The sequence below is a fragment of the Boleophthalmus pectinirostris genome, unplaced genomic scaffold, assembly GCF_026225935.1.
Source record: "Boleophthalmus pectinirostris isolate CB_2022bp ecotype Guang Dong unplaced genomic scaffold, ASM2622593v1 HiC_scaffold_4, whole genome shotgun sequence".
Taxonomy (NCBI): Eukaryota; Metazoa; Chordata; class Actinopteri; order Gobiiformes; family Gobiidae; genus Boleophthalmus; species Boleophthalmus pectinirostris.
The window spans coordinates 19084190-19098949 of NW_026571353.1; the positions used below are offsets into that span (position 1 = coordinate 19084190).

General features: G+C 37.9%; 1 protein-coding gene across 1 annotated transcript in view; it reads right to left on the reverse strand.

Annotated features, from left to right (window-relative positions):
- The window catches only part of edil3a (EGF-like repeats and discoidin I-like domains 3a), a 115485-nt gene extending 101464 nt beyond the window's left edge, over positions 1–14021 (reverse strand). Inside the window, exon 1 of the mRNA XM_020917402.2 lies at positions 13910–14021. Coding sequence (XP_020773061.2) covers positions 13910–13973 — 64 coding nt within the window. The 5' untranslated portion in view covers positions 13974–14021. The remainder of the gene's footprint in view (positions 1–13909) is intronic.
- Positions 14022–14760: the final 739 nt, after the last annotated feature.

The window sequence follows — 14760 nt, forward strand, 5'->3', positions numbered from 1 at the left end:
CTGGATGCCAAAAAGAAAAATACAATAAAACAACCAGGCCACAAAGAAAGCCACTTACCAAAGCACTCAAAGGCTCACTGTTGACTTGTCATGCATGTTCCACTTTTATTATAAAGCACTCTTTGTATTTTCACACAGCATCCGCAATTACTATATTTGTTACATAAAGCTGTGTTTTATAATTTAAAAAAAAACAACGTGATCATACATTGTACAATGGAGTTATTAAAGTGTGAGTTTTTAATGTGACAGATTACATAAAGCCCTTAAAGAAGCAACATACTGTGAGTAATTGGAAATAATATCAGTGTTATTCAGATTTTCAGACCCCAGAAAAAAACCTGTGACAGGTTCCAGGAGACAAGTGTAAACTCCACTTTGCTCACCACTCAACACCATTGCACTGACTTACTTAACAAACACAAATGAGGTGATACTCAGTTACTTTCATTATATAAATTATTTTAAGAAGTCTTAAGTAATCTATTACTGAAATACAAAATAATGACACTATAATTATTAGTATCCCGGTATATCCAGACTGAAATTCTCTGGAGTTAAGAGTCGTGTCACCACTCGCTCCCCTGTGTCTTCAGACAAACTCACAGAGTTGTGCAATCAGGTTTGTTTATTTCAGTGATGCATGGGAAACAAACTCACTGGTCATCTATCTGTACAGAACAAAATACAAAGCAATGCTTCTCTCAACTTGCGATAAATAAGGTTTAGTTTAGTCTTTAGTTTTTTACATGTAAATTGTCATGTTTGAATTCACATAGACAGACCATGCACTTCTATTGGCTAAATCACCTATCAAACAGACCAGTTGGAAATCTGGGACTCACCTGTCTAGTATAGCCCGTGGTCTTGTCCGGCAGTCCCAGTTATAGTAGAGTACAGTCAGTTAACCAGATTTACTTTTCAGAGATGTATTCCCAGTGGAGTCTGACATTCCAGATAAGAGCATCAGGCCTCCTCAGAGAGACTAAAGAACAGAGCGCATCTGGAAGGAGGTTAAACAAAAACAGAAAAGGCCGCTGCTAGAATATCTCTTTTGTGTAAAGGTCTCTGTTCTTGTTAGCATCGGCCTGTCCTTCTTTCTCTCTCATTATGGTGCATCCACTCTTGCTCACTCTAAGCCCCTGCACAGAGGAGCACAAGGGGGCTTTGGATGCGGGATAAGATCAATACTACTCCTCATCATCACGGGCCAGGCCAGAAATAATGTACTAAGTCAGGGCCACGAGCTTCACAGGGCTAGGCAGGGACCTCACATTTGAGCACAGCAGTGAAGTTGGTACAGATGTCAGCTGTGGTCACTTGAAAATATAAGATTTGTTGAATAAGAGCTGTTCGATGGGATAATGTATATATGAGCAGATCGATTTTGAAACTAAGGAAAAGGCTAATTTCTCAATAACAATTTGGATACCACAATGATAATATAGAAAGGAATTTTCAATACAATACCTTAATATAACAATGTGGTCTTAGACAAGTTCTGATTAAGATCTAGACCATTATAAAACTTCAGGAAAGGTTCAATTGTGTCCCATGCATCTATTTTTTTTTTTTTTTAAATTTGTATGAATAATTGCATAGAATATATCCGTTTGGACACCAGTCTTAGTATTGTATTGTATATGACTACCCCATTCAGCACAGGTGTACCACTGGCTGGTCTCCACAATCATTTTTAAACAGGCACTATTGTCTTACCTTCCAACTATGCACAAAAATCAAGGCCCTCTTCCAGCATATGCATATACTAATAATAGAAACCCATTTCCATTATTTCTTTCTTTTAAATTTCAATGTCTGGTGGGTCCCACTGAGCATACAAAACACGTCTCAATATAACACATCTTTATAGACAGTTGAATTAATTGTCGCTTGGCAAACAAGCCCAAAATCAATAGGTAGGGGATAGGGGATGTATTGGTGTTATAGAGGTGGGCCAGAGGACTGTGTATCTGAGATGAATAGTTAATGGCCCAAAATGTCAATGAACATGTTAGACACACAAGACTTGTGCTTAAGCCTGAATGATTAAACACAGCCGCAGGTAAACAAAATAAAACTCTGGCACTGATCAGATCTTTGGCTAATGGAGATCCCCAGTTTACCCCAGATTCAAAAACAAACAACCACCACTACAACAGGGCTGGGAATCACAGGGTTGATTGAGTGATTGAATTGAAGATAGCATGTGTCAAAGAGCTGCCAAAACCTCCAAATGAGGCTCAAGTGAGATTAATTGAGATCTAAAAAGTTATGTCAGCAGTGCTGCATAACTGCTGTAGTATTTACTAAAGACTAGCAGCTAGTGAAGTGTAACTGTTTCCAACTGTATTCACTGAAAACACAAATACAACTTGAGCAAATACATTATTCAAAACAGCAGCCTATAATTTTAACACTAAAGTAGCTACCATCTTTAATTATATTCAAGAAAAATACCTACAAAATTTTGAAAATTAAAAATGATTGCTTTCCATCATCTCCTTGATAACTTGCTCTTGCTCTTATTCACTCCCAACAATTGACTATTATAAATGCACCACCTCCTATCATTCAGTGTTAGAAAAAGTGAACCACAGCATACAGCAGACATTTTATAAACAGCACTTCTGTAATTATTGCTTTGCTTCTGAAAGCTCTGTTTTGACTGACACCTCCTTGCATCGGACAGTAAAGTTAGCTTTTACCTGTCATGGCAACCCACCACCCCCTCTTCATGTGCACGCTCATTACAGATGCCCTACTTTATCCCAGAGCCAGGAGAGTCTAGCTACAGCCTTGTTACAAAGTTGGACACCTCCCATGTTTTGTACCTTCCTCTCCCTGGCACAATCCTGCACTTTCACTATTCGGTATCCCAGAAATAGCATGAAAAGATCTATCAAACATGCATTAAACAGCGGAGGCTAACTTCTCATCTGCATCACTGAAACCACTCAAGAGGATGTCTGGATGGGGATGTCACTACACGTTAGCATACAGGCCATGAAAAACAGGCAGGATCAGGGGAGAAAGAGCATTCTCTTTGCAAAAAGTGTGCCAGTAATTTATGTTTTATGCATATGTATGCACATGAAGGCTCTGCTGTGACCCTGTTTGTTAAATGTTTAGTTCATTAGCTCTCTTGTTGCTGGGATGTTTTCCATGTGCTATTCTGGATGAAAGGAAGAGTATACTACACAAGGGCAGACTGACGAAGCAAGCCACTCATTCAAAATAAATTTCAAAAGCTGGAAAGGCTCACAGGCTCATTGGAATAGTGAGATGTGTATTGTGAAATAGAGAGAAATCACTCTAGGCTTTTGACTGACAGAATCTACAGTCACATCTTTGAATTGTGTCATTGAAGACTTATCTGAAGGATCAAATCAGGCTTAACTTGAGTATTTTGAGGCAGAATGAGTGATTGAATGGAAGATAGCATGTGTCAAAGAGTTGCCAAAACCTCCAAATTGAGACTCAAGTGAGATTAATTGAGATCTAAAAAGTGACGTCATCTTTGCAGCATAACCGGTGTAGTATTTAGTCAAGACAAGCAGCTAGTGAAGTGAAGTGATTCCAATTGTTTTCACTGAAAACACAAATAAAATGTCAGACATTAAATGTGTAAACATTTTGTATAATGTACTGTTATATTTTGCCTTAATTTACTCCATTTGAATAAGCAGCAGCTCAATGCCATAAAGAGATGGAACTGGCTTAATCTTTTAGTATACCACAACACAAATGTATGTCTTTTCTCTTTGAGTTTGAACCTTTATTTTACTGAACAAACCAAGCAAACTGTCAATAGTAAGTCAACATCAGCAAAATTAGATACAATACATGATAATGGATCATGATACGATATTATCACTATACACTATACATGTGATAACTGATACATTGCACATGATACTCTGTGATATACTGCTGTGTTTTGAAGAACCAAATACATTTTAGCAACATATTTCTGGTTAAACCACTACTTGTGCAAACTTAATATGAAATACATGTCAAGTGTATTGCATAAACTAGTTTCCTTCCACTAAATTAGCAACAAAATTCTTAAAAAATAAAAAAAAACAGTAAAAGATACCAAAAATAGCAATATATTGATACAGCACATCACAATCATAATATATTGATATTTCAATACTTTTCACACCCCTAATCAGCAAAAAACATTATACAATGCTGCTGATTCTTGAACTACAAATCAGCATTGCAAAGACAAGAATCTTTTGTGTTTTGAATGCAATGTGAATTTATTTGGTAACCTTCGTGAGTGTATAATGGGCACAAATGGTATTTCACAATTCTCTTAGTCAATTTATTTCAGTTTTAGCCTAATGCAAAGCAAAGACGTACTCATTAGACCTATGTGTGGCCTGACTGCTATGTTTGATCCACTTCATATAATAAAACTGATCACGTGTCATGTCAGAGACAAAAGTTAGCGACATCTTAGCACTATTACTAAACTGAATAAACACATAAGAAACCCAAAATGCAACTCCACAAGCCCATTCGGGAGCCTATCAGAAGCGGAAAGCTTAAAGGTAAGATTTTAGATATTGTACATCATTTATGAGAAAAACTCTTGCAATTATTTTATTCCCACTACACCAGAGTCAGAGGTGCAGCAGCCATCTTTGAAACATGTTATAATTAGAGCTTGTGTTGAAGTTTGGTTTGAAAACAAAAAGAAAGAGTGAGAAATCCTACAAAGAGTCTCCATGGGTGCACTGAACCTGGCTAAAAATACACTTTAAATGCTCCACATGCTAATTTAAGTTGTCAGACAATCCACAGTGTCAAATAAAAGTGCTTTTCAAACACACAGCCACTGCATCATGCTAAAATAAATGATGTCTTTCCTTCACACATCTACCTGCAGAGAACATCTGAAGATCACACCTTTTAATATTTGATAACCCCCAAACACTGGTGAATAATACAGAGAGTTTACAGCCAGACTAAGAGATAGAGAAGTCAAATGGAGAAAGACACTAAACTATGTCAGTACTTTCTGGAACATGGCAATAGTGCTGTCATAATAATCAAATTACAAACTGATCTCAATATTAACGGAAAGGCCAGATGCTCAATATCGTTTGGAGTACCACAAAACTTTAGACAATATAATGTAATTTCAGTACAGCATAATGGTAATAGTTAATTTCATATTAAAATGTGGCAATTATAAAATGCAAAATTTGGTCATATTTAGGTTTTTGTTTCAGTTTTGGAATAGCACTGACATTATACTTGGAATCTAGTTTTGATACAATTTTTTTTATTTTTTTTTATGTCAGATGCCCTTCCTTTGCCTCCCATTTAGCCAGCAATGAGACTGACACCAACAATAGACTTATGTAACCTTTTCGCAGCCAGATAGGCTCATGTGAAGTTTCCAAAACCCAGTCTGCTGTAAAAAGACTAAACAAGAAATGCAACGGTTCTGTCTGTGATTTTTACTGTGATCTTTTTCTGTCTTTAAGCTCTAAACTTTAACAGCAATCCCCCATAGCTCCCAAAACACAGCTTTGATTCAGCTCTGAGTGTGATGTTACTGTAAATAGACTGTAGCAGAACATATGCCTGACGAGCTACAAAGCACTTTTTGGTTTTGTGTTTCAGAGCTGAAGTGGAGCCAGTGGGCATCTCTTGTGCCACTAGCGCTCATTAACACAACATCTCTGGGCTTCCTCCACACGCTGCCTCTCAACATCTGAGGACCTTTGTGCTCCTCTCTCACTCTGCATCTTTTCTTACTGCATGTTACGGCAGATTTACAGAAGTTTAGCCACTTGAGTTAAACAATGTGTCCCCCCTGACCTGTGCAGCCATATTAGTCTGCATTACAAATGCATTAGGCCTTGACCTTCAGCTGAATGGTTATTCATGACTTTTCTTTGAATATTGGACTTAAGTGCTGTCCATTGAACTTCGCAAGAGGATTTTTCATCTCAGCTAACAGGCCTCTTGCTCTTTATCCTGTCATCCTTTTCCTGCCATTTAGAAGACACTTCAAGAGACAAGATTTGTGCAGGAGATGCGTCCTCAAAACACTTCAGCTCACTTATCTTTTCTCCACTTTTGTTCATCAGTGGGGCATCAGTAATTTGAAAAAGACCCAGACCCAAAGGCAATAACTTATTTTATTATACTGGAAATAGATGAGCTATGTTAATATGCAGTGTTAGTGATCTGCATAGGTCACTTTCATAAGAACACGTCAATGAAGAATTAGCCAAATACATTTTCATATAGAGAGACAATGATACAATGGCATGGACGATCAGTAAATCAGTGATTCCAATACAGAGATATTTTCCACACAATCTTTTCTAGTCCCAAGTGTTTTTCTCCAGAGAAAATATCAGTAGTAGTGGTGAAAACTTAACATCAGAAGTCAGCGGAGAACAGTAGTCAAACTATTTCAATAAAAGTGAAAGGCAACAGATAAGCCACAGCCAAGGTCTAGAGAACATCTCTGAATACTCAACAACCTTGAGGGACAAGATGCCACCAGGGTCACTACAACTGTTGAACGTGGGCCAAACAAAAATACCGAAGGTGCTAAGTACAGAATTACAGCTGAAAAGTCAACTACTGCTTGCCAGAGAGTGCATCTGGTCTGAAACCAAGGCCAGATTTATTAATATGCCATCCTCCACACACTAACAGATGAAAGGAGACACACTTAAGATTATTATTTTTTCAGATTCAATTTGTGAAAGATTATCAGACCAGTTTAATTAACCCTCCCTCTCTGGCCCTGGTGTATTCTCTGATATTGGCTGCCTTTAGAGCCTCTTCAGAACAACACCTGGAGGCCCACAGGCCCTGGTGCCCGCTGGAGAAAGAGCATAAGCCACCTGCACCATTTGATCCCACATAAAGAGACTGGGCTTATTCCAAATGCCAGCATGTTTCAGAGCTCCATAGAGAGGCATTATCAGACCAAAGCAGCACTCATTGCCTAACTCCTCAATCTCTTTTGACTAAAGCAGGCTTAACTTCAGAGTGTAGTCAGAGATGTGCTACTTTGAAATATTCATAGTTGAAATATACATCAGATCTCAGCATATGAAACCATACTTCTATAGCTTATCTACAATATGGCTGGGTTGTATTCATTTTCAAAAGCAGTCCAAAATAATCATATTTCACATACACAGTTTTGCATTCTGCAGTATAAGAAATGATCTAAAGCCAGCATTACAGGTAGGGGCAAACACTGAAACATGGACATGACATTTTGTACTAGTACTGTATTACTAATGTTGTAAGTGAATATAAATACAAGAATATGACAATTACACACAATCTTATTTATTTATAGATAAAAAAACATTACCCATTTAAGCAGGCATCAAGCAGGTTTTTTAATTATTGTGGTACTGAAATTAGTATCGATAATATGCATTAAAGTATTTCCTTACTGAAATCAAGTTTTTAGTATTCTACACAATACTACTGCACATTACCCTGCAGATCGATTAGTAGACTAAAGCTGGCACAGGCTCAAAATGGCAAAATCTCAGAACTCTATCTGACCCAAAGTGCCTTTAAAAGGACAATAAGTGCATAGTAGTCCATGAAAAATCAACAATTTATGCAGAATATATGCAGAAAAGTACAAGAAATTGAGATTAAAGATTAAATTAGCGGTGAAAGATATGCAAAATTAAATAATAATATCCCGATTTTTTAGAGCCAGAATTTCGATTTTATCACAATTCATGTAAACTTGGCATCTTTATATTGTCTTGAAAAGGTAACTAGTCATCTTCTTCTGAAATTTTACACTTCATTGTAATTGGTAAAATGTCACTTACTCAGGGCATTGCCGTGACTGGCTAGGAGGTGGTGTGGCTGGGAAAGATAAGTGAGAGAATATGTGAATCACGATATGGCGATTTTACCAGAAACAGCAGATCGTCACTGAAATGGGATCACCATATCGCCCAGCGCTAGATTAAACTCATAATTACAACTAAATGACTACCTCCCTAATGCAGTCATGTTGAAAAGGGATGCAAGTTAAAAGGGCTTTTTATTAATCAATTTAACCTTGAAGGTTAAATACTGACTGAGTCACAGCTTTGTGAAATATTGCCTTGTATTGAGCAGATGCAGTTGCTGGGTGCACAATGGTGTGTTCAAGGCCATTCCTAACAGCTCAAGTTTGGAGAATAAACATGAAACGTGCCACTCACAAGAGACTACACTTTCTCTGCTTCCTTTCTCACCGATTTAAGCAGCAGGATTTGGTTGGGTTCCCAAAAGGTGTGTGTGTAATTACACTGTACAAGTTAACAAGAACCCAAGGATGTGTCTTTTCATTTCCATTTACAAGCAGGCGCAAACAAGCAGAACTGGGGCCAATAATGAAGGCTATAAAACATATTTGTACCTCAGAGATTAGCAGATTCATAAATTTAGGCTTCTATTTCTTATTTCTGTTACCTGGAGCCTGCAGCAACTATGGGCCTTAGGCAGTGCACAGCCTCACCAGCTCTATAAACAGAAAGGGAGATATTTATTCATTCACTACTCACTAAAGGGGCATTTTCAGACTCCATGTCCTTATATCACCTGCACAGCAGTGGGAGAAAGCCAGGGATTGAATAGAAAACCATCAAGTAGAAGGAGAAAATCTTTTTGAATATAAATGAAAGCAAACCACCCTGCCAATAATGTTTAATTGATCATCATTTAGGGACAGATATATGGAAGGCACTGCAATAAAAGGAACCTTACATTGTTCCTTTTAAACAGTATGGCAAAATATTTTTAGCCGTCTGGCAAAGAATCAAAGCAAGAAAAGGCTATTTATATTGTATAACAGAAACAAGACGAATTCTACAATGACCTTTACACACAGGATAAAACAGCCTCACATCAAAACCTCATGTCTAACTCTGATTTTACACACAAAGACGAATTTCAAACAATGCTACTGTGTTGTCAAGAAATGTGCATGATCAAGCTCTTCTCTACATCTTACCGGATCTGTTTTTTTTTTACTCCTGGCATCACCTTGACAAACAAATGTAGCTTTAATTTTCAAGCTAAACCTTAGTTTATAAACCTTAACCAACACATTAGAAAGATTCACTAGCTAATCCAATTTTGCCTTCACACCTATTAACTCTGACACTCCTGAATTACTCCAGATCAGCGTGTGGTCTTAATAATGTTGAAACAAGGAAAGAAGAGCTGCTCTGTCCTCTCAGACTCAACACGGGCTGACACTACAAAGAAACCTCTTATAATCATTTTTACTGATCAGAGGGGGGCCCAGCTGGCACCGTCCTGGGTGGACTTTGACAATACCACCATGCTCAGAAGATCACCCCTTGAGCCAGTAGACGTGCTGGTAAAGTACCACAGGTCAAAAGACATACAGAAATGGACTTAAAACATGTGGTGCATTTCATTGTGAAAAAATTTATTGGGATCGAATCACTATATGATGGGGAGCAGGTTGGAATTCTCATGGGGGAATTTGCTGTTTAACTGTCAGATTGCAACTTGTTTATGGAAACATTTCCGTAATTACAACCTATTCAGATTAAATCAAACTAGCATGGCCAATGTTTTCTCTTTCAATATTTGTTCAGAAGATACTTTTCTGGCAACAGTTTCAGAAAGTGGGGCTATTATTGTTAACATCAGTTATGTGTTTGTTGGACTTGTTGGAGGGTCCATCAAATGCTTTTCTTCGTGGAGATCTCATTGCTTTGTCTGTAATGTTTCACAGTATGGTATTTAGCCTTTTTTTTCTTCATGGAGACCAAACTCTGTTTCAAGTTATAGGTCAGATCTGTGAAGAGGCAACCCTGCTCATAGTCAGAATGCCTGTTTTTGATGCTTGAGCTTTAAAACCATGTGTAATTGAATAAATGTAAGGTAGACATTCTAGGCAGAGCAATGACATATCCATAAAAACAAGCAGGTGATGGATCCTCCACCAGAAAAGTTACACAATGCACCTTTAAGCCATAAGATGAACACTGCCAGTCAGTATAGCATATCCCGAATAAATAATGATAAGTGTTGTGGATCATGGGTACAGAATGCACAGATCTGATACTAGTATTGATATCAATCGATATCGCTGATACCATGAATATCACCAGATACTTAAAGCTATAGTATCGGAATATGTAACGAAACTGAAAACGCTGGAGGTTTGGATAGGTTTGGATATTTCTAGCAAAAACAGTGAATCTCCCATAGTTATACAGGTCTGCAATTTATGTGAAGAAAATTACATAATCAAATTTGAGAACTTATTGGGATGTCCTTGCTGTGTAGTGACAACATACCCATTTTAATGTAACCTTTTGCCACTGAGTAAAAATATTACAAGAACTTTTTTGTGCTACATTTGACTTGCACAACACTTACTAACCAGGTGGCCAAAGGCCTATTAAAGGTATGGCATCGCACTTATATGGAGTTCTAAGCTGTCCCATTGGTGCCCTTCCAATACGTCAGTGGTGAAATGTGGGCAGGGCACAGCAAAGACATGGCGCTATGTTCATTAACTTGTCAAAGCAGGAGACAAATGAGCTCTCCACCTCAGATTAATGGCATTAAAGAACATCTGCACTGACAATGGATGGCCCTATAAAGTTTGCAGACAGTCATAACAATAACATCACTGAGGACACATTAGAGACCACTAAGCAGATTTTCAGATGATATCCCATGGTGCATTGCTTCGTGCGTTGGTCTGTCCAGTGAGATTCCTGAGGCTGATCTGTCTGCTGACTTAACATGGTGGTGAGTTGAAAATGTTTGAGCTTTTATGTGTACAGTAATGAATATCCAATATAAGTTTTATAAGAAAAATCTTTAAATAACATTCACGCTCTACATTCACATTGTAAAATTTCAAATGGACAGTGAAAAGTCAGAAAAGAGAAAGACTGCAGCACTGAAATAATACATAAATGGTAAATGGTCACAATTTTATAAAGTGCTTTTCCACCCTCAAGGCACTCAAAGCGCTTTACATCAAGGAATCACTCACCCATTCACACACATTTTCATACACCCGTGTACACAGACACTGGGGGTGAGATGGGTGCCCAAGGACATGATGACAGCATTTGTCTGTGGAATCTGGAATCGCACTGCCAACCTGTGGATTAGTGGATCTGACTGCTCAAACAATGATGTTTATGTTGAAAGTGAGATTCGAACTCCTAACCTTCAGATCAGTGGACACTCATTCCACATTTTTGACCACAATGTTTAATTAAGACTACTGTAGCCCCCTCTCATTTAAGATAATATTATCTTACAAGAAATGGAATATGCTACATTTACAGCCAGAGAGTAACAGAAACCTATAATCCTCACATCAAACAAGTTCAAGGTAGGCATTGGCAGTGGGACTGTAAAATGAAATGTGGATTAGGAAATACATTCAAATCATTGTTTGTCCCTTATATTATGTGGGCATGTCATTATTGAAAAATGATCAGTTTCTTAATACATTTGTATTGTTTTGATTGTGATTTCCTCATTTATTTCTAATTTACAGTGACTCTCAAAATGAATGATGCACAAAGTAGCCATGCCACTGAGCCTGTGGTGTTCTCTCTATGAGGGGAGCGTAATTACAATTTTTCCACTTTGTTATGCCCTTCTGTCCAATCTGTTATATATTAGTATAAATGTGGCAAATCAACTGCATAGTCATTATGGAAATAGTAGCATTTCTAATTCTGCATGATCATCTAAATTGAGAGAAAATCTGAAAAATCACAGTCGGTATCTAAACTAATCACCATTCATCAACAGCAGACGATAACAGAGGATTTCCAGATGGCTGTCCATTTGGTTAAAAGGCACAAACTGTTCCACTATTATGGCAAAGATGAAGATTTACAACAACTCATTAAAACAAGCAAACTCTTCCATAAAGGGACCCATGGTAGTAGCAAACAATGTGTGCGTGTCCGTACCAGTAGCCAGCTCAGAAAAGTGATGCATGGCACAATGACTTGGAACAATGCTTTGGCTTTTTACCTGAAGTTTCTCGCCCATCAATTTATTTTTAAGAACAAAGCTACAGTCAATGACATCTTCAGTAGTGTGTTTGCCTGCACCTGCTACTACGAGCACAGGGAAGAAAGGTTAAGTGTGGGATGTGGCATTTGAAGACTCACACAAGAAACTTGCACTATTGATCAATATTGAGTTTAGATGTTTGCTACATGATTAACTATTCACTAGGCCTGTCACAATAGCTAATTTTGAAGCACGATATATCTGAACAGAGAAATATATATAAACTGCTTTATGCCACTGACACAAAGCAGGACAATCCCAGTAAATCTATTTTTAAATATACTGTCTCATTAAAAGACATGCACTGCAACAATTGAAAGCTCATTTAACCCTCTACAGCTCAAAGCTTATCATATTTCATAAAATGACAAAAATCTCCCCTCGATTGCAAATAAGAAAAATGTACACGCAATATATATATATATATATATATATATATATATATATATATATATATATATATATATATATATATATATATATATATATATATATAATATAGAGCCCCAAAATATATTGTCCCAGCTTTCATATACTGACCACTATTGAACACAGTCAATACAGTAATTATCATGACAGGCCTACCATTCATGCTAGGCCATTCAAATAATAAGACACGGAAATACTGTTACACGCTTACAACATGAAAAGTCCATTTTAATTATGACTCAGGTCTAGCATTTGTGGCGGACCTCTTTTCAAAATATCCTTTTATTATATTACTACACACTGTATCTTAAAATGTGCAATAGTTCAAAGTCTTATACTAACAGACTAATGATTACTTAGACTTGAGACAATACGACTCATGACATCACAACTCCCTGCCTTGTTATGCACTCATTACACCATCCGGATGGGAGTATAATGCCATGTAAGAGCAGAAACTGGACAGCTTAAAGAGGAGAGGCCCTCAGAAACCCCATCTTAAAGCACACTACATGCTCTCAGAGACTGATGCTGTGTAACATGTGCAACTCCCCGGGCTAGCATGTCACCCAATGAATCGAGACAGGAGAGATGGCATGACCCACTTCTATAAAGGGTGATACAGCTTCCTATTTTTGCTATTGAAATCCCACATGTAGGTACCAGTGTTGTTCACTGTAGAGCAGTGGGGTTGACTATTCCCATCACTGGAAAGGGCAAAGGTGACATACATGCGGGGTTATGTGAATGCTAGTCCTTGTTGGTTGTCCTTTTTGCTCAATCAATAGATTTACAATGTGCTTCTGACCTTCTTAGGATGACATTTTAGTCAATAGCAGTATCTAGCTTTGGTTAAATATAGGGCTATCCCAGACACTGTAGTTTACCCTAGCCTCCATTGTAAAGATCTCATTTTAGCACTCTTTTGTTGCAAGGAGAGACATTACCAGGACAAATAGGTTCTTTTATCCCGTGGCAGAATCATCGAGGAGCACAGAGCAAAGAGCCAGAGATTATCAGAATAGTGAAGCAGTCCGGTGCGCACTTATCTCTCCTCCAATAAGCCATTCTGAAACGATGTAGCCATGCTTATCAGGGGCTATTAAAAACGCCATTATCCACTCAAACAAGTGTTACACACGCAAATAAACCAATTAACTCCTGGCTCGTGCGCAAGAGGAGTTGTCTAAATAGAAACCCATTAGGAGCCTGCGTGGTTTGATCACGAACATTGCACCCCTTCATAAACATGGGGGCTTTTATGTTGTCCGTGTGGTGTAGTAATGGTAATTGACTAGTTGCACTGAACACGATAAACAGCAAGGGGCAAATTGACATGTTATGACAATTGATAATAGGATGTAGTCCGTCACCAACTCACCTCTCACATGCTGCGGGACAGCGGTGCCCAAACACAGCGCGAGGGAAAGGAGAAGTGGTCCCATCCTCTCTGCGTGTCGCTCAACAACAACAAACCCGTGTGACAGCCTGGCTTCCAAGGTTAAAGATACGGCCGAAAATCACCAAGCAAAAGCCAAAAGTTCTCCTTCGTCCGTGGTGGCTGAGCAGTAATTTTCGCCGCTGAATACGTCCGGTAAATTGAGTTATAAAGGTGAGGTCCTCTCTGTTGATGGAGAGCGCGCATTCAAGTTTGTGTTCTCGATTGGATGAGATGTGGAACAAGTGAACCGGACGCGGCAAGTCCTCCGGTCCTGGTACTGTCTCCTACCGCAGTGGTGCGATGTAGTGGAGACAGCGACGTGCGCGCTCAGCTCCCGGACAATTAAAGACAAGCGCACGGACGTAACACTGCACCTCCGCAAAGCACCTTCAAAATAAGGCACGCAAGCGCACAACTTCCGCTCTTCACATAGGCTGAATTTATAAAACCAACGAACTAAGGTAAAATAAAATCACCTTTGTTTCTAATAAACCCTGGCTGTCCTAATTCCAAATTTAGCTCACGTTTGGCCTTATGGGTTTTATCACTGTTAAATAATAATAATAATAATAATAATAATAATAATAATAATAATAATAATAATAATAACAATCATAATAATAATAATAATAATATAATAATAATAATCATAATAATAATAATAATAATCATAATAATAATAATAATAATTTAAAAAATACCAAAGAAACCAAAAAAAATAAATAAATAAAATGGGCACGGTATCCTACTTATTAGTCCATGGCAATATATCTGGCTCTGACAGTTGAGTC